General features: G+C 38.9%; 1 protein-coding gene across 3 annotated transcripts in view; it reads right to left on the bottom strand.

The window, feature by feature from the left end:
- The window catches only part of Nap1l1 (nucleosome assembly protein 1 like 1), a 29,063-nt gene extending 5,296 nt beyond the window's left edge, over positions 1-23,767 (bottom strand). For all 3 annotated transcript variants that reach the window (XM_042698968.1, XM_042698969.1, XM_042698970.1), the window contains exons 1-8: positions 23,648-23,767; positions 13,341-13,377; positions 8,733-8,818; positions 7,902-8,004; positions 3,051-3,192; positions 2,742-2,822; positions 1,656-1,784; positions 279-350 (exon numbers count right to left, since the gene is read on the bottom strand). In XM_042698968.1, coding sequence (XP_042554902.1) covers positions 279-350; positions 1,656-1,784; positions 2,742-2,822; positions 3,051-3,192; positions 7,902-8,004; positions 8,733-8,818; positions 13,341-13,357 — 630 coding nt within the window. In that variant the 5' untranslated portion in view covers positions 13,358-13,377; positions 23,648-23,767. The remainder of the gene's footprint in view (positions 1-278; positions 351-1,655; positions 1,785-2,741; positions 2,823-3,050; positions 3,193-7,901; positions 8,005-8,732; positions 8,819-13,340; positions 13,378-23,647) is intronic.
- Between the last annotated feature and the right edge of the window lie 1,308 nt (positions 23,768-25,075).

Genomic DNA, 25,075 nt, shown 5'->3' with positions numbered 1-25,075 from the left:
GTGTGAACCATTAGCACCTGGCTTGCCACTAACTTTTGTCCACATTAGTCTGATCAACAATTATGATTAAAAAATAGGTCAAGTTCACAAACAAAAGGAACAAATTACAGCATCCCAAGTAGCAACATCCAAATGTTACCTATAGTACTAAGTACTATGTATACTTCCTTCTTACTTCCATCCTTAATCTTTGAATGTCATCTATTTTCATTGTTTTCATTCATCTAATACAAAAGTATACATGATAAATGTTGAAATATCTCATAAAGTTCTTTTACCATAGGCTGGCCAGCATCTGAGAATTTCACTTTGATATCTTTCAAGTGCTTGAGAATAGGCTCATCATGTTCCTTCAAGTTAAAAAAAAAAAGTTAAAACATGCCATTTTAGAGTCAGCACTGTCACTACAAATACTAGATGACTAACACATATCTTCACAATTATATTTAACAACTATGAATCTTAAGAAGCTATTTCACATTATAGTTTCTATTGCCACCAGTAGAGAAAAAGTGACTAGAAACAACTAAATCATTACAAGCTAGTACTGTGTAAAATACAAAATCAAGTAAAAAAGCATGTGATTTAAAAACATTTCCTACTTTTAATTATAGTCTTTTAAATTCTTGCTCATTTTCTATTTTGCTAAAATAGAAATTGAGATTTCTTTTTCTCTCTCTTTTTTTTTTTTTGTTGGTCGTGGGGCTTGAACTCTGGGCCTGGGCCCTTGTCCCTCAGCTCTTCAGCTCAAGGCAAAGCACTCTACCACTTGAGCCACAGCTCCACTTCTGGTTTTCTAGTGGTTTATTGGAGATAGGAGTCTCACGGTCTTTCCTGCCTGAGCTGGCTTTGAACCGAGATCCTCAGATCTCAGCCTCCTGAGTAGCTAGGATTCCAGACGTGAGCCACTGGCACCCGGCTTGAGATTTTTTTCTTTCAAAAATTTTTCTTCCAAAAATCACAAGGCAGGGTAGTAACTACTATTAACACAGATAGATGCTAAAGGATCAAGAAATAGGGCTGGGAAGGTGGCTAAGTGGGAGCGTGCTTGCCTTACATGCATGAGGCCCTGGGTTTGATTCCTCAACACCACATACACAGAAAATGCTGGAAGTGGCACTGTGGCTCAAGTAGTAGATAGAATGCTAGCCTTGAGCAAAAGCAGCTCAGGGAGAGCACCCAGGTTCTGAGTTCAAACCCCAGGACTGGCAAAAAAAAAAAAAAAAAGTGCTTGATGCTAAGTTTCCCAAAGGAAGTGACATCTGTGTTGGTTTTCCAGAGATCAAACTATAGTGAATGAGTAAACATCTTTATCGTATTCTTTTAAATGCTAATTTCCCCTGGATTAGTTCAGACTAATTTCTGACTGAAAAGTATTCTGAGATATAGCACAAATGAAACTATAATTTTTCTATCCTGTCTCAAAACTAAGCACATAAACATGAAAATACAACAGTGATTAATTATCAATAAGGCTATTTCATTATCTAGTTATTGCTTTAAATTCTTAATCAAACTGTAATTTTCCTTCAACAGAAAGAGACTGCAACTTCAAAAATAAAAGCAGTAGTTTCTTAGGAATCAAAACTGAACAAACTAGTTATCTTAAGATTTTACCCTTTCAGCTGAAACAGGGTTTTTAAGAGTAAAAGTACCTGAACCATGTCACTGAGCAAATCAACATTCTTAAAAACAGTCAGCCAAAATTCAGGAATTCCTTTAGGGTCTTCTTTTTCTTCATCCTTTTTCTCTTCTTCAATCTTGGCCTTTTCTTTCAGATCCTCCTTGATAAGCAACAGCATATATTACTGAATACCTATATTACATCTATTAATAAACCTTTATACATGCCCTTAAAACACAGTCAATGGCCTAAGTTTATAGAACAAAACAAATCCACCAGTTGTGGTACTACATGCTTATAATATCACCTACAACTCCAGAGGTGGACCTAGGAATTTCATGGCCTGAGGCTTGTTATGAAAAGGTGTGAAACTCAAATTGGAAAAACATACTAACAGTAAAAAGGACTAGAAAGTAAATCAGGAAGTACAGCACCAGCCAAAAAATGCAACAGGTCTTTGCTTCAGTCCTCATTACTGCTTAAAAATTAAATTTCAGCCTAATTGTATAAAGACTACTGTTATCTGCTCCAAATCTTAAACCCATCAAAACTTACTGTAACAATCACACCCCTCCACAATAGGGAGGATTATAGAAAAAAAAAACATTTTAGGAAGAGGAAGGGAAAAAAATACTTCATTAACAGTTTTTTTTGTTTTTGTTTTTCTTTTAAAGACAGGCATAGTAACAGAAAAGCAATAAACCCCTATGTCCTTCTCTCATCTTTGTGTTAATAAAACTACCGTATTGAGCAGGGCGTCCATGGCTCATGCCTGTAATCCTACCTACTCAGGAGGCTTAGATCTGAGGATCACAGTTCAAAACCAGCCCAGGCAGGAAAGTCCCTGAGACTCATCTCCAATTAACCACCAGAAAACCAGAAGTGGCCCTGTGGATCAAGTGGTAGAGTGTTCATCTTGAGCTAAAGAACTCAGGGACAGGGCCGAGTCCCAGAGTTCAAGCCCTACACCACCACCAACAATAACAACAAAAAACCCCACTAACATCACAGCTGATTTCCAGCTATTATATTGCACTGTGTAACCTATCAACAACTGTGAATACTCTGAGAATTGCTCAAGTTTTTTCATCTAAAAACGCATGAAGTTCATACTAACCGAAATTTCTTCTTCCTCATCAGGTTTCCATTCACATTCTTCTTCCGTGGGCTCATAAATTGCATTAATGATCTCAAATCGCTAAAGTAATTTTAAGGGGGGGAAAAAAACCTTGCATGAAAACACTGGCATTCAAGCTTTCATAATCAGGATCCTCATATATTTAACCAATGAATACCAAAATGTTAACTATTGACATTTTTCCAAGTTTCTCTATTTTCTACTTCAGAGTTTTAAGGATGAAACCTCCTAAAAGTTCATTTATACTGAGTTTGTCCTATAGAATTTTAGGTAAATTAGAAGTATTACCTTATCAAACAGAGGTTGATAGAGAACAGCATATTTCCTTTCAAGGTCATGAACTTCCTCATAGAACTTGGCTTCTATCTGTGCACATTTAACTTGAAGGTTTTTAAGAGCATTCACTCGTCTTTTAACTACCCTAGGCAAGCTGAAAGGTCAGAAGATAGTTACTAGCAGCACAGTAAAACAAAACAGTTCTTTTTCCACAATGAAACTGAAGTAAGTTCACTATCTGGTACAAATGTGTATTAAAAGTAACAGATAGATATATACTGGATAAGAAAATAGAAATCATACTGTCAAACCCTAAGCTCTCTAATTGTCAAAGCTATTTAAATGTCTAGCGTTGCTGACCTTGCAAGTATAAAATGCAATCATAAGTTTATGAAGTTTAAAACAGTAATAATTTTTATTTTTTTGACATATACTTTATATCACTTAGTGTAAAAGGAAAACATCCAGAAGGGAAACATTTTCGGTTGCAGGGCTTAAACTCAGGGCCTGAGCTGTTCCTAAGGTCTTTTGCTCAAGGCTAGCTCTCTACCACCTCCAGCCACAAGGCCACTTCCAGTTTTTGAGTGATTGAATAGAGATAAACGTCTCTTGGGGATTTTTCTGCCCAGGCTGGCTCTGAACAGTGATCCTTAGATCTCAGCCTCCTGAGAAGGTAGGATTACAGGTATGAGCCACCAGGACCCAGCAATGTTTATTTTAAAAGTAATATATTTAATAGTTTTATTAGACCCTCCCCCAAAGAGAGGTCACTCTCAAAACAATTTGAAGCAATTAGGTAAATTTTACAATTTTTAAGCAAAATATATTTTTAACTTTAGCAAATTTTAAAAATAATCTGTTTGCTTAAAAAAGATTTATTCCCATGTGGCAAACAGTTTTTCAAACCAATTAATTCTTATGGAACTACCTGAAAGCAGTTAAAAGTATTAATAAACAAAAACATCCAGAGATCTTCTTATAATTGAAAGTTTAAAACAATATTCTTTCTATCAAAGAGGTAAACTAACCTGATCCTGGCTTTTTCTCTCACTCCAAAAACACTAAACTTTAGAACCAAGAAGGAAAATTACTGGTACATGTATACATACACATATATGCACTCAAAAACATAGCCCTCTATCTCTCCTAAGCAAAACTGTCTGTAACTGGTATAAAGTGAGCTGAATCCTGAGCAAGAATGGCTAGAGTTAGTTAACAACAGGGGAAACAGATTACAGGACTTTAAAAGCTTTCCTTTAAAGTTCTCTTCCTTTGAACCAATCAACTATCATCCACCCCACCCCCCCCTCATCCTTTATAGGAGTCCAATGCCAGGGTTCCTAGGATAACATGAAGAATCAATGAAAGTGCAACTAGGTCACTACTTCAATATCGATATAGTGAATTAAACAACCAAGAGTGACTGACTCTCCCAAAGTAATTCAAGATAACAGCCTAGAATTGCCACCTGATGTTGAGTCTAAGATCACTTATGCTCTACTTAGGCTCATTCACTGCATTTCTACTTGAACTCCAAAAATTGTCATAGACTAGTATCACCTTCATTTCCTCCCAATACTCATTGGTCTGTAGGTACTGGTAACGTGTATAAATACTTTGCACATAAGACAGTACCCACTATTCCTGAGCTCAAAGACCAAAGTAACCAGACATTTGAGTAATCAATTTCTATGAAAAGGTTCTAGCATTATCAGCTAGCATTAAACAAGAATGCAATACATGTATAGTGAAGTAAAAACATTACAATATGAAAGAAAACTAAGAAAAGTCTAAAACCATAGAAATAGTACATACAAAGGTAAGGGGATATGGTAACTAAAATAGTCAACAAACACAATAAAACATAACAGTCAACGGAACATAAACAGTCCATGAAGTTGAAAAGTTTCCCCAGGAAGACAGCATGAAAAACAAAATGCAGAAAAGCTGACGTGGATGACAACTGAGTAACAGCTACTCATGGTTCAAAGACAGCCCAGGCAGAAAACTCTGTAAGACTCAACTCCAACTAAACTTAACCAAAAAAGCTGGAAGCCAGTCCCCAATTAAACACCAAAAAACTAGATTTGGAGCTGTGGCTTAAGCTACAGAATGCTACTGTTGAGCAAAAGTTCAGGAATAGCACCCAGTCCGAGTTCAAGCCATAGGACCGGCACAAAATAAATAAAAAACACCACCTCTAGATTTAGAGGAAACTTCAATAGACTAACTAGAATGTTTAAAATGAATAAAAATGGTAGTCCCAAACTCCCCAAAATCTCATCTCAATTTTTTAAGTTGTACAAAGGAGTCACCATTTAGCAAAGCACATTATGAATACAATGTGTCTTGATCAATGTCACCCCTTTCAACATTCTCAAGTAAATTTTTGAGAAGTCTATCTCCTAGAAGCTGATGCAGACAGAAGAAAAAGTAAAAGTGGCTGTATATTTCATTGGCAGTTGAAATCTTGGCATTTATACTAGTTAAGGGTTAGTCTCATTCTTCAGGCACATTCATATAAACACACTTGCATACCTATGCACAAAGTCTATTCACCATTAACTATACAACTTTGTAACAATGTATTGTGATTACATTTATTCCACTTAGGCAATGTGTCTCCAAACAGGTATTAAACTGTCAAGAAAAAAGTTCAAAAAAAGATGGAAAATAAAACAGAGACTGAAGAGTTGTAGTCCTTGCCTAAGGGCAAGGACTTTATCAGGCAAGATTCTATGTTTGATCTCCCAAGCAAAATCATAAAAGAAGGCAGTGAATTTAATGAGGTCAATTTAATTTCATTCCCAAGATAAATAAGTCAAAGATAACCTGTCTTTAATGCTAATGTTTAACAAAGTACTAAAAGTCCTAGACTATGCTATAGACAAAACAGCAATATGGTATAATATAGAAGATAAGTGCTAAAACTGCCATTATTCCAAGATCTTTGGGGTAGGGTAGTGGGAGGAGACAACCATGTTACTTCAATTATTTTAGCAAAGTTACTACATAGGAGATCAACTTAAAAAAAAATCAGCAGTCTCCTTCCACATGTCATTAACAGACACCAAAATGAACAGAATACAATTCATACAGCAATACCACATGTAAAATACACAGAATGAATATAGCCAATATTGTATGAAGAAATCTAAAACTATACGACACAGAATTTGGGTATAAATAGATGTATGTATATGAATAAGACAATACTAAAAAGATATCCTTTGTTCACCTATGAACTCAGTTTTGGTGTTTTTGTGAGATTGGAGGCATGGCTCAGTTGTTAGGGTGGCTGCCAATGAGCAGGAAATATCAGATAGCAAGTCAAGTTTTTGTGAGGACTACGGTAAACCTAAATGCAACACATGTGAGGTGCGGGGAGGCCAACCTTGCACTAGTGTTTGGAGTGGGAAAGTGTGAAGGAAAGCATCTTGTCATACCAGATATTAATTAGTAATGATACTAGTAACTAGTGAAGTACAACACTGACAATAGACAAAAACAAGGATGAACCAAGAACACAGATTATATTTGAAGGTGGGAAAACAAAAACTTACCATGTCAGATATTAAGACATGATGCAAAGCCAAGTAAATAAAAATTACAATGACAAAAAGGCCAACAAAACAGAGGATTGTTGCTCAGAAACAAAAGCTGTGTCTATTTGCTGATATGCAATAAAGGAAGTACACAAATGGGGGGACTAATAGTTACTAAATAAAAAATTACTACTGAAAAATAAGGGGAATAGGGAAGGAGTTAGATGTTTACCTACACCAAATACAAAGATGGAATGAAGGATTAAAGACTTAAATGTAAAAGAAAAACTACTTATTAGTGAACGGAAAATGGAGACAGAAAGAGGAAGGACTCCCAAACAATTTCAGAAACAGAAGCAATTAGGAAATAAACTTATTAAGATGTTAGGGATTTAATGGACAAGTAAGTCCATGGAAAAAGTCAGTAGAAGTGACACAACACAAACTAAAAGCTGCTAAAAGAATAACATCTAGAATAATAAGGAATCCTGAAAGACATGAAAGACACTAACTCCAATAAGAAAATGGACGAAAGGTGCAAATGGGCAACCAAAAAGGTCACAAGTTTTATGAAAAGAAGCTGAAAGTCATCAGAAATCAGAAAATTGCTTAAAAAAAAAAACAAAAGAAAAGCCCACAAAGGTGGATAATACCAACAGCAAAGACACAAAGCTAAAGCAACCTTTAGGCACACTCAGTGCACCACTTCAGGTAATCAGGGTGGAAGTACTTTAAAGCTTGCATAGTCTACATTAAAAATCCCACAAGGTACACATTCCAGAATTCTTACAGTTCCCTTAAGATGATATGCACAAGGCTGTCCATCACAAAGGAATCTGTGCAGATAGACAGGAATTCATCAAAGGAAAAGAAGATAAAACACTGTGGACATACAATGTTTCCTAGAGAGCAAGTAGAGATATGTGTAGATCTAGTCAACATGAATGAATCTTGAATTCAAAAAGCTGAGTTAAAGCAGAATGAGATACTCAGGCTGTTACTGACTTATGTCACAAATGAAGTAAGAAATCTACATTTCTGCATACTCTATGCATTTCAAACAAACTTCTAAATAAATCTTAGGAATGGTTAAGATCAATATATTTTAAGTAGATTTGAACTAAAATAAACTTTAGAAGATGAACTCTAAAAATAAGCGGTACTAAGTAAAATTCTAAATTCCCCATAATCCTACACTTGATATTAACAGACATTAGGTTTCTACTATTACATACATAATTTTAGATGGTTTCTAAAAATACACCTGCAATGTTGATTATAGAAAGATAAACAGGAAGATGGAAAAGAGAACTTGTACCTTTCAATGTATCCTGTTGGTGTGTCTACCAGACCATCAAGTCTTTCTTGAAGGGCTGCAAGAATCTGAGGATTTTGCATCATCTGAACAGTCAGCTGACGCGCTTTAAAAAAAAAGGGGCATCAAAAGGATTTATGAAAATTTACTATGTTGTTCATAAGAAATCCATTCATGAAGTTTTTCTATCTGGCCCATATAATGCTGCTGCTACATGAGTAGAAATGGACAAAGTAAGCTAAAGAAAATATACTCTAGGAAAACCCAATGTTCTGGAAAGTTGATTCCTAATGACAGCATTCTAAAGACCACTGTCACACTACTATGAACTATATCCTTTCTATTCCTACTACATTGTGTTTCCCTCACCTTGCATTAGGGAAGCTCAAAGCTTCATTCAGATGCCTATCTAAGCTTATGACAGTCATTTGAAAGCAGACAACATATATCAGAAAACTTCAAGTACAATTCAGTGTTAGGGGCTTGGGATAAAGACAACATACTATGCTTTCAGATAAATATACACACTTATATTGTTAAGCAGCACTTCCAAAAATAGTCCCAGCCCCTGGAACTTCTCCAAAGATAAAAACCAGCTGTTAAACACAGCTATGCCATGTCACTTCAGCAGCGGAGTGTAAAAACTGTGGCTTCTGATGAGCCATGAAGTCCATCCCACCTCTTCCTTCCTCCCTCTGCTATAAACATGGTTACCACACTCAAGGTATGGGCCAGTGGACAAAGGACCATGATTCAAAGAGAATAGTACTCATTATCCTCCTCTAGGAGACATGCCAGCAACCACTGGCTCCTAAAGTAATTTAAAACAAATACCTTTGATTTTTGTTTCTTCACCAGTTTCTTCTTCTTCTACTTCTTCAACATCATCCAAATCTTGATCAAGTTCAGACTGTTCTTTGCTACAATATCATAGTACCACACCATGGTTCAAATGTACCATTACAAAAAAATTACAGAAAAACAAATTCATTTTCTACATCAATATGCCTCTTTCAATGATAGGAATTTCAAAAGGTAGGTTAAATACTAGCTAAAGTGCTAAACTCTTGATTTAAATGGATCTAGCCAAATATAAGATTTGTTATTCAAGCTTTAAAAATGTGCTTTCGTAGGTTTTGAGGGAATGTGACCAAGAAATCTGTTTTCAACCTAATATCCATTGACTCCATTCTTGCTTCGTAGCAGTGGCATTTTTACATGGAAAAGCAAAACACCAAAGTTGAAATCTACATTGCCTAGCCTAAATTTGCAGCTTGATTTGACTATGCAGCTGTGTTTTGGCAATGAGAGTTAAAAAGCAGAAGTAGCATAGAACTCTGAAGAATCTTTGTAAAATAGTACAAAAGATGCCTTTTTAATGATCTTCTTCCCTTCTAGCTAGAACAGTGATATGATGGCTATACCTTCAGAAACTACCCTAGACCAACCAGGGTTAATGTGAGCACCCAAACTAAGGATGAAGTTAGGAAAGAAGGATCCTGAATTCCTGATGACTCTGCAACCAAACCTGCCTGCACTCACTCAACTACCTTTGGACTTTGCTTTCTCTACTTCACAGTGAAAATGGAGAACAAATACCAAGACCTCTGAGCCTGCTTCTTGCTGAGAGCAAAGCCAGGAGGATGGTAACACTAATAAAGAAAGCAAAAAGAAGGTAGTGTTCTCATGTTGTCTTAAGAATCACCAAAAATAGTCTTTGAACATGAGCTTATATTTAGCATTAGAATAGAGGATAAGGATAATTAAGTTTTTGACAATTGTCACATTATGCCACCTGGACAGGCCTTCAATTCACAATCCTGCGGTCTTGGACTCCCCAGTCCTGAGATTATAGGTGTGAAGCACTATACCTTGGCTTCATCACATATTTCAACATTAGGACTGGAAATTTATTAATTTTTGTGTTTATGACTTTTGAAAATTAATTTTCATACAGAAAAATACAAGTACAGAACAAGCATAGAGAAATTAGTAGGCTAGTAAAATTGAGGTTTCTAACAACCAGAAAAGAAATTCAGCCTTTAGAAATGATTTAGATTATTTCTAGATTATCTTTGATTCAATAAATGCTGTCTATTTAGTGAATGTATATTGAGAGTTAAGAGCCATGGCTAAAGATAATATGAAGCAGCCCTTTCTTCAACATAATCATTTACTGAAACATCTTACAATTTTAAAAATAGGTGGCTATACCACATGGCCAAATTCAGCCTACTGCTATTTTTGTAAATAAAATCCTAACTAGTATACAAGTATCTAATTCATTTGTGTATATCTATTTATGGTTACTTTCATACTTAATGAGTAGTTAAGTAATTACAAAAGACCGCATGGCCCAACATATCTAAAGCCCTTTTAGCACAAAGTTTTCTGACTTTCAATTTCAAAAACAATCTTTCTTTTAGCCAAAATTTAATATTAGGGAGGAAAAATCTAGCTATGATAATCAATTTATTCTGTAAAAGGTTTTAAATAGGTGCTTTCAGACTAAGACTGCAGGATGCACATCTCATCTGATTTTAATCCTTCCAAAATCTCCACTAGAATGTGATAAAACAAGCCATGATGAATAAAGACAGAAGAATACAGAAGAGTAGCAAAAATCTGAAAGCAGATGATAAAGGATAATCAACTTCACAAGGGAAACGAAATCTAGTGAAGCAATAGAAAAAAAACTGCAGACAGCTCAATTTGTCTTTGAAAGAACTAGTAGTAGGGCAAGGCACTAATTGCTAATGACTACATATTAGCTACTCAAGAGACTTAAGATCTGGAGGCTTTCTGTTCAATGCCAGCCTAGGGGGGAATGACAGCAAGAACAACAAACAAACTGCAAAAGCCAGTGATAAAGCATAAACAATGCCTAAGTTTAAACCCCAGTACTGAAGGGGGGGGGGGGGGGTGAGGGTCCATCTAGTACTTAATACTTCAGCACATTTATAGAGCAAGGGCTGTTAAGAATAGACATCTAATGTAAAAAGTAAAAACAAATAGTTAAATCCTTAATTTTCTCTTCAATCCTAGCAGAAATATGGCAGTTTCTTCTGTGAGGAGTAAAACTCAGAACTCTGAGAGACCAGACACAATTTAGATTGCCTAGGATACATGATAAGCTATGTGTAGAACTGAATACTGAATCTAGTTCCTAGCTGCTCTCTTCTAACTTGGCTCCTACAACACTGGAAGACAGACCTGTACCCAGCCCTATTCACAGAAGAATGGAAGCAACCCAAGAAAAAGAAAATTACTCTTCTGGCATTGGGGATTCCCAAAAATATCTACTCATGAATTATACTAAAATCTCAAATTAACAAGCGCCCTGTACCAAGCCCTCAAGTTTTAAAATAAGAGTCTCTCAACTGCCTCTCCCCAAACAGTTCCACCTATCCCCTTACTCTTTGTTTTCTTAGTCTCACACACAGGCTGGCCTTGAGTTCCTGGTCCTTTGGGATTATAGGCACGTGCAACCATATCCACCTTAATGAGAAAAGTAAATACCTCATATTTGAAGAAAGCATCTTCCACTGAGAATAAAACATTGATAAAAAGAAAACTTAGAGTAAACGGTATACAAAGAAAAGAACATCCAAAGACAAGCTATCACAGTCTAACAGAATAGGGTGCTATGTAAAAAAAACAGGTACAAAGACCAAAGGGACTCTAAACCAAGAAAAACTCAAGAGTGGAAAAGTAAGTTTTCTAAAGCTCTGCCCAGAAAGAGCAGTGAGAAATGTAGGAAAAAACAAGAGATAATTAGGAAACAGACTAACATACATCTGACAGAAGCCAAAGAAAGAGAAAAACAGAAATAAATAAGTCAGTCAAGGATATTTTTAGAAATGAAGCTCATGAATTTCCAGCCCGAAAAAGGTATACTACCAAATGCCTAACACAGGTTTAAAAATAAAAACGACCAAAAGAAAAATCTGAAAACAAAAGAGCAGCTTCCAGAAAAAAAAAAAAGATTTTTATATATACACATTATCACACACAAATGAACCAAAATTGTCACTTTGAATCTCAACAGCAACATGGGAAGCAAGATGACAAAGGAGCACAAAACGGAGCAAAAATGATTCCTATACCTTGAATTCTACACTGAAACTATCAAGCAAAAGTAGTCATTTTCAGTCATGTCAAAACCATTTCTTTTAAGAAAAGTGGAGGTGTGGCAAGTGGTAGTGCCAGGCATGAGCCAAAAAAAAGGGGACAACAAACCAGAAAGAGTAGAAACAAAAGTAACTTCTAGAAAGACACAGACCGAGGGCAGTATTACAGGTTAAGGCTAAGCACTCCATATGAGCAGTAACTCAGAAAAATCACTTCTTGATAATATATAAAATGTCTGCTGCCACTCACAGGCTAAAGACAGCATCCATACAAGAGAACACTGGCCCAAATGTGTGCTCATCCCATACCCTGATGCTTATAACCAGGTAATGGAGACCCTAATCATCTCCACTCAGTTCCCAGTGTTGTTTCCACCTTTCCAATCTCTGAAAAAGGACCAACTGTCTGCCATTTACTTAATGAGTTATTAGGCTACAGTGAAATTAAAGTAATATGGAGCTCATCCCATTTTTCCTAATCATATTCTGTAAGACATCCATCCATATAACAAACCTACCACATGAATGACTAAACTCACATTTTCCAGGATGTACACATATTTTACCTGTTTCAAGGTACACTGTACCTTGCCAATAACTTCTACAACAGGTTATTGGGATAGTTTAAGTTAGACTATGACCACCAAGATTGTCTCTGGCTTTTTATTGTACTACATTAGAGCCTTCAACTAATAGTGGTAGTAATAGTGACCAAAGTCGAACCCCTTTCCAAAGCTGGGTTTGTGTTTGGTACTCAAATCTTCAAATTAAATAAACACTGATTAAAAAGTTGTAGATAACTAAAACGCTAAAGAAAAACAAATGAATTAGACAAAAGTTACATTAGTGCTGTCTCCTCTAGAAAGGAAGAGGATTCAATTGAGAAGGGGCACAAAAATGATAGACTTTTGTTAATAAGATTCTATTTTTCATTTGTATGTAAGTACTTTGGCAAAGTACTATGTTTATACTCTACATATACATTTTATAAATATTTTATAATTAAAACACATTATAATGTAAGTAGGAAATCTTTGGAGGAAATATATATTATAAAAATAAGTTTGTGAAGTTATATGTGTTCTATTTATTATTATGCTTATCCACCACTTTCCCAAGTATATTGGCAAGTAGTTTATAATATATATAGTAGTCATATATACAACATTTTATATTAGATATATTCTCAAAATTGTAGGAACCAAGCACTGGTTAATACCATAAACTTTCTAAGTATATAATATTAATTATATCACAATACAAGGTGATAACCAAATCTCTGGAAAAAAAAAAAAAACTGTCATCCACTTACTTGTCAACGTCTGCCATGTTGCAAGAACTCCAAATATCTATAAAGAAAAACATCAGTGTTAAATACAAGTGCAATTTGAAACCAAAACTTCAATCCATATACTATCCCAAGAAATATAATGCATATTCTTTTATTTTGGGTTGCCTTTTATTCTGGTGGCCCTGGAGACTCAAATCCAGAGCTTCATACATGCTAGGCAAGTACTCTGCCACTGAGCTGCATCACCACTCCCAGTATGTTTTCTTTAAAATAGTATGATGGAACATACAAAACTATCAGTTACCAAAATAATTTTTCCAGGACACTAGAGAGGCTTTTAGACACTGTTGGTAAACAATCCAATCTTTGTGCAATTATAGAGAAGGCTGTTTAAAATTTTAAATTCTAATTCTTATAACAATTGTGATCAATTTTTGCTTAGCTTCTTTGGCTAATTAGCAATGCAGGACAAAAATCACTTTTAACAGCATTTTTATCAAATTCATATTAAAAAAACAAAACTACAGCCTGGGCAGAAAAGTTCATGAGACTCTTTTTTCTAATAAATACTCAAAAAAAGCTGGAAGTGGCGGTGTGGCTCAAGTGGTAGAGCGCTAGCCTTGAGTTCAAGCCCCAAGATTGTAGAACAGCAGCAATAACAACAACAAACACCTAGTTATACTTAACTATAAATGCCATGGAAGTCTTTTTTTTTTGCCAGTCCTGGGGCTTGAGCTCAGGGTCCAGGCACTGTCCCTAAGCTTCTCTTTTGCTCAAGGATACCACTCTACCACTTGAGCCACAGTGCCACTTCTAGCTTTTTCTGCTTATGTGGTATCGAGGAATCGAACCCAGAACTTCATGCATGCTAGTAGGCAAGCACTCTACATAACTAGCACTCTACAACTTTGAGCCACACAGCACTTCCCCAGAGGTCTTTAAAAATAAGAGGCTCATAATATTTGTAATTAATAAAGCCTAGGATATCTCAAGTAAGCCTATCCTTTCTTCCTCATGTCCTATCACTGAGCCCTTAGCTTCCTCTGGCTATATGGCTGGAGCTATGGCTTAGCGGTAGAGTGCTTGCCTAGCATGCATGAAGCCCTGGGTTCAATTCCTCAGTACCACATAAATAGAATAAGCTGAAGTTGCACTGTGGCTCAAGTGGTAGAGTGCTAGCCTTGAGCAAAAGAAACTCAGGGACAGCGCCTCAGCCCTGAGTCTAAGCCCCAGAACTGGGGGGGGGGGGGGGGGGGGGGAGGGGGGGGAATTCACATACATTGTCAATATTTGATTGCCAGGTCTAAATAAATTTACTATGAGAATCCATCAGAACAAGTCCTAAATTCCTTCCCACTAAAAATTGTGACAATATTGCTCTTAGAAAATAAATTAAATAAACCTATCACCCCAGCACTCAGAAGGCTAAGACAAAAGCATTAAACGTTTAAGATTAACCTAGGCTACATAGTAAGTCCCAGGAATCCTACATCTCATAAAACCTAAACAAAACAAAGCACAGCCCCAAAAAGAGAGAAAACAAGAAATGTAAGATGAACTGTATTATATTCAGATAGAAAAACGGATGATAGCTAGCCCTAGAATTGAGATGATGATTTTAGTAATGTTTTAGACTACAAAAGAATTATTTCTTCTAATGTATATTCTTCTCTTGAAGTATTTTCCATTTGCTTCAGATAATTCTAGCAATACTGGTTACTCTACAAATACTAGACAACTAGACAGCATTTACAAAATGTTCAGCAAACTATCTAAAAAAGTCTCCAAAGGAATGTATCCAAGGTGGATAAGTTTATATATCAAATCATCAAGGACTTCCTACCAATGCAGGAAAAACTGAATATGCATTCTTAATCTGGCTAATGTTGTTTAACTGCAACTTTTCGGGAAAGTAACCTGGCCAAAGACTGTCAAGCCTACAAATCCTTGTAATCACTTGTAAGACAGGTCCACACAGCTTAGGGATATAGCCCAAATATGAGGCCTTTGGGTTGGATCCCCAACACTATACACAGAAAAAACAAACAAAACTTGTCTCTTGCTGAGTATGGTGGTAAATACTTATTATCTTAGTACCCAAGAGGCTAAGACGGGAAGATGGTCAGTTTGAGGTCAGCCTGGGCTAAGCAAGATCCTGTCCCAATAGAAAAAAGAAAAATTCCATTAAAAAAATGAAAATTCGGGAAAGGGGGAGGGAGAGAGATGGGAAGGGATGGTAAAGGGAAACAAAGGAGGAGGCAACAATGCTTGATAAGAAATGTACTTATTACCTTGCCCATGTAATTGTTACCCCTCTGTATGGCATTTTCACAATAAAAAAAATGAAAATTCCAAAGCCGGGCGCCGGTGGCTCACGCCTGTAATCCTAGCTATTCAAGAGGCTGAGATCTGAGGATCGCGGTTCAAAGCCAGCCCGGGCAGGAAAGACCGTGAGACTCCTATCTCCAATAAACCACTAGAAAACCGGAAGTGGCGCTGTGGCTCAAGTGGTAGAGCGCTCGCCTTGAGCTGAAGAGCTGAGGGACAGTGCCCAGGCCCAGAGTTCAAGCCCCATGACCGACAAAAAAAAAAAAAAATGAAAATTCCAAAAGGGAAGGGCTAAATATGATCAAAGTGTATTTTATGTGTATGGAAATGCCATAATGAAACTCAGTTTGTATATAATATACACTAAACAAAAATTGTTTTAAAAAAGGACCAATATCATATTAAGACTTTGCAAGATCAAGAAGTAAACCTTTGATTAGACTTTAACAAATGAGACCTAAAGTATTTAAAGCATTTGCTTTTCCATGTTCACCTAAAAGATACTCTGGTGAACAAGCTCTACTTATTCTTTGGCTCTCAGTTCAATGTTTTACTCTTTAGCATTCTGCACATTCTGGCTAATTATCTAACTGTATACACTATGAAGTTCTCTCCTTCCATCAAAGGTAACTCCATTATATGATCATTTTGTGCAACCTAAAGTGTATCCCAACTGAACAGTCTACAAGATTCATGATATAACAGGACTGCATCTACTTTTGCCAATCACTGTACTGTATTCTTCACAGTAGTCCACATACTATGGCATATGCATACAACAGATTGTTCTGCAGTCAAAAAATAAAGCAGCTCTTAGGCCATACCGATTGTTCATGCCTGTATGATGAGACTAGAGAAAGTTCACAAGATCCTTTTATAACAACAGCTGGGAACTGTGGCATGCATGTTATCTTAGCTTTATGGTAAGCATAAATCATTGGCTCACTTCAGCAGCATACCAGGGAAGGGAGCAATTCTATTTCAAATATAGCCAGTGCAAGAAAGGACTACAGGTATGGCTCAGCAGTACAGTTCCCACCTAGCAAGTGCAAGGTAGAGTTCAAATTCCAGTAGCACCAAGGGGAAAAAAGTAGCTTCCAGAGCTGACAGGTAAAGAACACTGTGAGGCATGTAATGTTATATACATACTTTTATATATGTGTACACACACACTTTCTTATAACTAAAATCATAAACATTATTTTTTCATGCTGGTGTTTCCAGGGCCTTGTACATGCTAAGCACATACATTACCACTGACACCACAGTCCTAGAAAGATGAGCTAAAATCATAACACTGAGAAGAAATGAGAACATATTTTTCATTTTGCATTATATGGCTTTCTAATACACAGAAACTTACTTATTACCTAATTCAGTAACATTTTGGAATTTGCTGGTTTATTCAATACTTAACTATCTAGTATTCAGCAATGGTAAAAAATACAAAAGAAAAGTATCTCCAAGCTTCCAAATTCAAACTTTTGTGCCATTTTAACATGTTTATAAATGGACTACCTATCATAACCCCAACGTCTGTTTCAAACCCTTAGACTTAAAATAAAATTTCTTCTCCTTGTAAGATCCAAGACAATGCTCAACATAGTGTTACATATATGTAATATTAGCATTCAGGAGAGATACACTGTGAAACATATCTCAAAAAAATCAAGACAAAGCAGAACAACACAAAGATGCCTACTTCATTCAATCTTCTACTTCTGGCTAAATTAGATCTCTTGCTTATTACATTCTTTCAAAGCAGGCAGACTTCTCTGACCCTGTTTCATCATCTACAAAAGGTGGAGGAGAGAGTATCTCATTGGACTGAACTCAAAGGAGCATACTCCATTAATACGTACAAACTTTTGTTTTTATATCCTCAGAAACAATAAACCAGTTCTTCTGGACAGCCATTCCAAATTCATCTCATCTGTGTTGCCCCATCCCTGGCCTAGAGCTATGGCTTCAGGTGCCTCTGCTAGTATGTTTGGAAATACATGAACATCTAACTGTAAATGAAAGGCATTTTCTTCACCCTAAACCTCAAATAACTCATCCAAACAATTGTCAAAGACATCAAGAGGCAAAGAAAATACAGTAGAAATTAGTCCTACACAGACTCATTTATTGTCAAAAAGACTATAAACAAACTAAAGACAAAGAAAGATCAAAAAAAAAAATTCTCAGGCTTTCTAAGCCTGAAAATACAGTGTCTAGGAGGCATAGCTCAGTGGTAAAGGGCCTGTCTAGCATGCACAAATTCCTAACCTAAATCTTCGGAAGGAAGAATAGCAGAAAGAGCAGGCAGAAAGAACATTATCTGCAAAAGGGACACCAATTTAATAAACATGATATAGCAACATTTGGAAAAGAACCAAACTTTTAGAAATAAAAATAAACTACATCAAAGCTGGGGTGTATGACTCAAATCCTGACTCCAGTACAGAAACAAAGAACTGATATCAAACTAGACTGGCAAAGTAGATGAGACACAGTTGAAGACAGAACTGGAGACAGAACTGATAACAGACCTGGAAGGAAGCTTGTAAGAAAAACCCCCAAAGAATGGCAAGAGGCTTAGGAGAGAAAATATTGAAATAAAGATACTTCAGGACACAACAGAGACATTATACAAGTTCTAGGAAGGAAAGACAACAGGATAGAAGAGAAATTAATAGGTTAAGAATCTTCCAGAAGTGTTAAGATATCAAGCTACAACTTCAGAGAACTCTACAAATACTTCCAAACATTCTCACCAGATATTCTTTAGATGCAAGTAATTAATTCCACATGAATAGTCTAAGATATAAAAAATGAAGGAAGCTGGGTACTGGTGGCTCACATGTATAATTCAAGCTACCAACAAGACTGAAACCTGGATTGAGTTCAAAGACAGCTCAGGCAGAAAAGTTCCCAACATTCAACCTCCAAAATAACCAGCAAAAATGACGGACAGGAGGTGTAGCTAACACAGCATTTTGTTAGTACTATAAACAAGGAGGAAGTATATGTAAGTGTCTAATATTAAGGATGCACATTATAATCTCTAGGATGACCCTCAAACAATTAGAAATAATAAATCAAAAGTGCAAAAATAATCAGACTTTGCTGGGCATCAGTGAATCATGCCTATAATCCTAGCTACTCAGGAGGCTGAGATCTGAGGATCTCAGATCAAGAAGCCAGCCTGAGCAGAAAAGCCTGAGACTCTCATCTCCAATTAATCACCCTAGCCTTCAGGGAAAAAGCACAGAGACAATGTCCAGGCCCCAGGAATAAAACAACAAAAATTATTCAGCACTATCTTCAAGCCAATTACATCAAATGTAAAACTAAATAGACTAGAGGTGTGGCTTAAGTAGTAGAGCATTGGCTTCAAAAGTACAAGGCTGAGTTCAAACCTACCACCACCAAAAATATAACAAAGAAAAAGATCTTGAATAGGGATACAGTTTCAAACTAAAAATACAATATACTGAGGAGGAAAAAGTTTACAGCAGTAAAAGTTCTTTACTCTAGAAAAAGTCTAACTTCAACCTCAAATATAATATGTAGAAAGTCACAATAGGAAGACAACTCATTCCTAACAACACTCCTAAGGATAAATCATAATCTGAAAACATGAAACTTCTTTCATAATGAGTCTACAAAAAAAAATGTTTGTGCTCAAGATGTTCAGTAGCTATATGTGCAGATTCTGCTATCAATTAACTTCTTATCACAATGGTTAAATCAGTAAATTCTCCATACTACAAATAAAATGGTTTCTGGAGTCTACTCTGCAAAGGATTACAAACTTACCTCTTTATTTTCAGATAAAATACTAAGCACCTAATTTTGCAAAGCAAGCCTAAAACTAGTATTTCAAAGCTTACTTCTAAAACTGTCCAGTCTATTTCAAAAACCAAGGTTCTTCCCAATTACTGATCATACACTAACTAGCCATTGTTTTATAAGAAAAATGACTACTTCACTAGGAAACAGGTAATCGTTAATAAAATGCAAATTATTTAAAGCAAAAGAGGAAACTAGTAATGCCAAAGACATAAACTCTCCTTTACCTAAAACCTCATCCCATTCCAAATGGACTGTATAAACAACTCAGTGTTTCAGACATGGTTGCTCTTTTAAAACATTTTCCTTGTTTCCAGGCTCATGTTTGACTCCAACACAACCTTACAGCTTAAATATTTTCCACTCACTTTTATTTCAGTGATATCAATAATCAAGTTTAAAGCAGCTTTGCATTACTCCCAAGCAAAACTGAGTACTATTTCAGAACACTATCTTCAGTACAAAGGATCTCAATATCCACAATACCATCTAAGGAAATAGAATACATACACAGGCCACAGTGGTTGACAAAAACTGATCAAGTGTTCAACGGTTACATGGCACACACAGCACACAAATACACATGTGTGTATATGGTTAAGTATAAAGCTGAGACGCTATTAACCAACTATAAAGAAATTTCATGTTGAAACAAGATCTTATGAATACAGAATACTGTAGCTTTTCCCTAGAGCAAAGTGGAACCCCAAAATTAGAATACATTCAAAATCCAAGTTTGGAAGGGATATTTTTTTTAAACTACAAAAATGTCATTCCAAGTCACCATCACTCACTCACTCATATACAACTCAGATGTTGTAGCCACAATATACTTCATTTTCCTTGCTGAAATGTTAGTACTACCAATCTAAAAGAATTAAATCATGTAATAATACATGTCAAGGAATTTAAAACATTAACCCTGCTGTTAACTTATTTCCCACTGTACTGTACTTTAGAAAATAACTTCTATAGGCCTCTTTCACAGTAAAAATTCAGAAAGTACATTTCTGAAAAATTTTAAGCAAGTAGAGGCCAAATTCTCTAACAAGTCCACTTATACACCTTAATAATCTGTTGTCAATATAATAAGCACCCAAAGAAGAACAGGTGTAAAGCAACCAGATTCTCACCTTCTGGCAGCACTCTGCCTACAAGGAAAGAGCTTTATATTCAGATGAAACTAGTTTGAAATGAGACCTAATATCAAGGTCCTTTTCTGTAAAGTATGTTGTAAATACTACTCTAAATACTCCCTTAACCCTAATTCCTTCTTTCGTCATAGCACCCATCACAACATTTTATATCTAGGCAAGCAAAGTGTTTGTTCATGATAAAAAATACATGTTAGCCAAGAACAAAACCACAGGTTTGACTAAAATTTATGTTCTGAACAGAATGATCACCAGGATTTCTTTATTACAAAGGAGATTTGTTCTCTAATCCTTACATTACATTCAATTCATAACCAAGTAAAATGTGAACTAAGTAACTAAGTAACCAAAACATCTTAGGTGGACATTTTCAGACCTGTCACACACACACACACACACACACACACACACACACACACACAATTTGAATGGATTTTTCGGAGAATTTAGAATCAAATCGGTCACTTGAAGCCAGTGTGAGCAAGCTGAATAAACTTCAAACTGAATTTCAGATTACATTAGCTCTGCTGTTAGTGTTTTGAAAGTACAGGAGCAATCATGAGCCACATTCAGTAGTAGATTTGAGTCTGTAATTAATGACCACAAATTTACAGCTGTTATGGTGGCTAAGCTCTTGTAATCCTAACTACTACCATGGAGGCTGAAATTGGGAGGCTTGTGTCTCAAGTCCAGCCTGAGCAAAAAGTTCTCCAGACCAATAAAAGGCTAATTGCAGTGGCAGGCACCTGTCATCCTGTGTACGTGAAAATGCTGGCCACTGGGTAGACCAAGCCTAATCTTAAGCTACTCACTGGGCCTAGATGGGAGAATGGAAGCCAAAAAGCCAAAAGTACAGTCACACCTCAAAAGATCATTTTTTTTGCCTTGAGCAAAAAAATCTCAGTTCAGCACCCAGCCCTGAGTTCAAGCCCCAGGACTGGCGCGCGCGCGCACGCGCGCGCGCGCACACACACACACACACACACACACACACACACACACACAACCCCAAATGTTGACTAATGACAAAATATCTAAGGCAACTACTAATGCCTTATTCCATCCTCCAAATGACAAGGTTTTCTTCAATGCCAATAACTTCAAACAAGCTTGAGACACAATCACTAAAAACCTTGTCCATTTTAAAATATTAATCTATACAGACGTTTCCCTTATCCAATACAAGATAAGGCTTATTACTCTCGTTTTGTTTTTTTTGGCTATACTGGGATTTGAGTTGTGGGGGCCTTGTGCTAGGCAGGTGCTCTACCAGCTCTACCATTTTACCCAAAACCGTGGTCCATGTACTTTCTAAGTAATATAAGGATTAAATATTACAGAGACAAGAAAACAGGGCATGGATATGAGTTGGGGGGGTGGAGGGAGCTGGCAGTAATGGTGATTCAATCAAGCCATAGCACATGCCAGAAATGTACTCTTACTACTTGAGTCACAAGCTCAACACTACTGATTATCTTCCAAAGATGTTCTGATGGCATCTCCTTTCAGAAATAGCAAATTTTGTCTCAGATTTCTTGAACCCAGGCAAGAGGCCCCTTGTGAGATTGTTTTTTAAAGTGCAGTCTTTTCAGAACTCCTTAAACTATGATTGTCTAAAATAAGGACGCCTTGAGGACAACCTGTGTCAAATGCACCATCCCTTCTGTTTACTCGAAGTCCAGCCCTTCACGGGAGGACCTGGGTCTCTCCTCCTTCCTCCCTTTACTAGAGATTTTTCTGGGAAGTAGGGCATACCGACCAAACTCCAGGGTACATTATTAACCCTTAGTCCCCCCTCAAACTTCCTACCAGCTCACCTCTCCCCCCCCCCCACCACCAAGAAAACCTTTCCAACACTGATACAACTCAGTACTTCATCCTAGAACTTCAATCAAGCAACGAATTTGTTCGCCTAAAAGAATCAAAACGATTACTGGACAAAGCCTTTTAATTTCATCGTAGAACTGTTCTGGAGGTTGTTTTTCATCTATTAGGAGCAGTCCTCTCCAAGGGGGGGGGGGGTATGCCACTCTGACTGTACCTGGGTTACACGAAACCTTTTCTTAAACACAGCCCCCCCCCCGACGCCCCAAAAAGAAAAGCGCTTCTCGTTGAGTTCTTGAAAACCCCAGCCGAGGTGACATTCAGTATTTTCCTCCGACACAAAAACACTTAGGGGAAGCCGAGGCGAGTCTGACACGCCGGGGAACCGGCGGATCGCTCACCACCCCGCCACCGCCTCGACCCCCCGGGCGCCCGGCGAGGCCCCGGCGCCCGTCACCACGTGGAGGGCCGCGGCCCGGGGCTCCCCGCCGCCGGCAGGGGGCAGAGGCGAAGCCGCGCGGCCTCCGCGCCCCCTCCCCGCCCGGGTCCGCGGCCCTGCGCGGCCCCTCCTTCCCGTCGGAATTCGCAGTCTCCGCGCCCCTTTCCACCCCCCCCATCCCGCGGCCTCCCTCCCCGGGAGTCACCCCGAAGGCGAGGTCGGGGGTGAGGGGACGGAAGGGTGGGGAAGGGCGGGGGGGGGCCCACCGGGAGGAGCCCGGCCCGCACCCCCACCCGGCCCGCACCCCCGCCCGGCCCGCACCCCCCGCCCGGCCCGCACCCCCGCCCGGCCCGCACCCCCGCCCGGCCCGCATTCCCGCTCCCGCCCGAGCCTCCCTGCGGCGCCGCCGGCTCCCCCGAGCCGCCGCAGCGCCCTCGCTCCCGCCCGCGCGGAGAAGCCGGTGGGACCCCGAGAGCCTCAGCCCTCCCCGCCCTCGGGCCGCCCACCCCGCACCCCCGCGGACGTTCCTGAGGGAAAAAAGGGAGAAAAGACGGGGAAAGAAACCCGTCGGCGGCTGGCGCGGGCCCCGGGAGGCGGCGAGGTGGAGACGCGGCCGGCCTCACGGGGAGGCCCCGGGCAGCCGCGGCCCCGGCTCTCCGTTCCCCCATCCTCCCGCCGCCCCCGGCGCCGCACAGGCCGCCCGGGCCCCGCCGGCCGCCCTTCCCTCCCGGGCCTCCATCCGTTACCGGCGGCGAGTGCGGGGAGCCAGGCGGCCGGAGCTGCGCAGACAGTGACTCAGGGGCGGCAGCGGCGGCGAGGAGGAGCAGGAGGCGGCGCCGCGAGCAGATGGCGCTAAAAAAGACCCGAGAGCCCGCCGCTCGCGCTCATATACAATTAGCGTCAGCACGTAAGGCCCGCTCCACCGCCCCCCCTCCGCCCCGGCGTCTCCTAGCAACGCGAGCGGGAGGCGGGCCCGGGCCCAGTTGCCTAGCAACAGAACCGTCCTTCTTCCCCGGCGACCTCCATAGTCTCGGGTGGGTTCTCCCCCGCCCCCCCCCCTCAGTGCAGAGCTGTGGCGCCTCGGCTTCCCGCCAGTGTCTGTCCGCTTCCCCCCCCCCCCCCGCCACACACACACACACACACACACACACACACACACACACGACACCCCGCCGTCTCTTTTCTGCCGCTGAGCTGGAAAAAAATCTTAATCCCATCCTTTGTGGCCCAGAGATGATGCATGAGGGTCTGGGCCCAGCCTGCTTTGCGCCCTCTTGGTTAAGCAAGCCAGGGCTGAGGCTGCAAGGCAGTGGACTGCATGCAGGGTTATCAGATCCTTGACCTTGAGCCCTTCTGGATTCCCATCTCTAATTCCTACACACACACACACACACACACATTCCTCCACCCGAGCATTTTCTGCAAGTCCCAGAGGGTCTCCACGTCTTTCGTATTGCTCTGCACATCACTTCACCCTTTAAAGGGTTGCTCCACAGCCTACCTGCACATCCTTTTAACTAATGTGCAGCCCCTCGTTTCTGCATTAGCTCATTTAATGGGTGAAAATAGCATGTTTTATGTACTCTTGGGATACTTTATAAGAAGGCACCCAGTATAGGTTGTTTCAGCCTTCTGAGAAAAATGAATCCTTCATTAAACTTCAGACTTGTGAAACTTCGTGGCTGTTTTTTCAACTGATGCTAGATCATCTCATATTGACTTATAAAAAAAACAAATATTAACTTTTTATTTTGAGACAGGATCTCACCAGGCTGACCTTGAACTCATAAGCCTACCTAGGGCTTCCTATTAATTCTTAAAACAGTTATTCTCAAAGTATAGATGGAGTAGCTCCAGACACTTTTGCAGGGAAGGCCAGACTATTTCTACAGCAATATCCTTGGCTCACAAGAGTACAATGAATTTTCCAGAAACTACATGTCATGTGATAGGGACATGAAACTCGAAGCAGACAGGAGACTCTGGCCCTCTGTTGTAAAACCAGATATTAAAGAGCTTTGCAAAAATGTAAAACAGTGGGGCTACTCTGTTTTTTGTTTGTCTGACTGTTTGGTTTTGGAAAGTAGTTTGAAATGTCTCCTGAAGTCTCATGTTTTCAAGACTTGGACCCTAATGCAGCAGTGTTCAGAAGTAACTGGATGATGAGGGCTCTA

This window comes from Dipodomys spectabilis, unplaced genomic scaffold, assembly GCF_019054845.1.
Source record: "Dipodomys spectabilis isolate Male_0828 unplaced genomic scaffold, ASM1905484v1 ptg000234l, whole genome shotgun sequence".
Taxonomy (NCBI): Eukaryota; Metazoa; Chordata; class Mammalia; order Rodentia; family Heteromyidae; genus Dipodomys; species Dipodomys spectabilis.
Note: the sequence above shows the minus strand (reverse complement) of the source record. Positions and strands in the feature narration are given on the sequence as shown.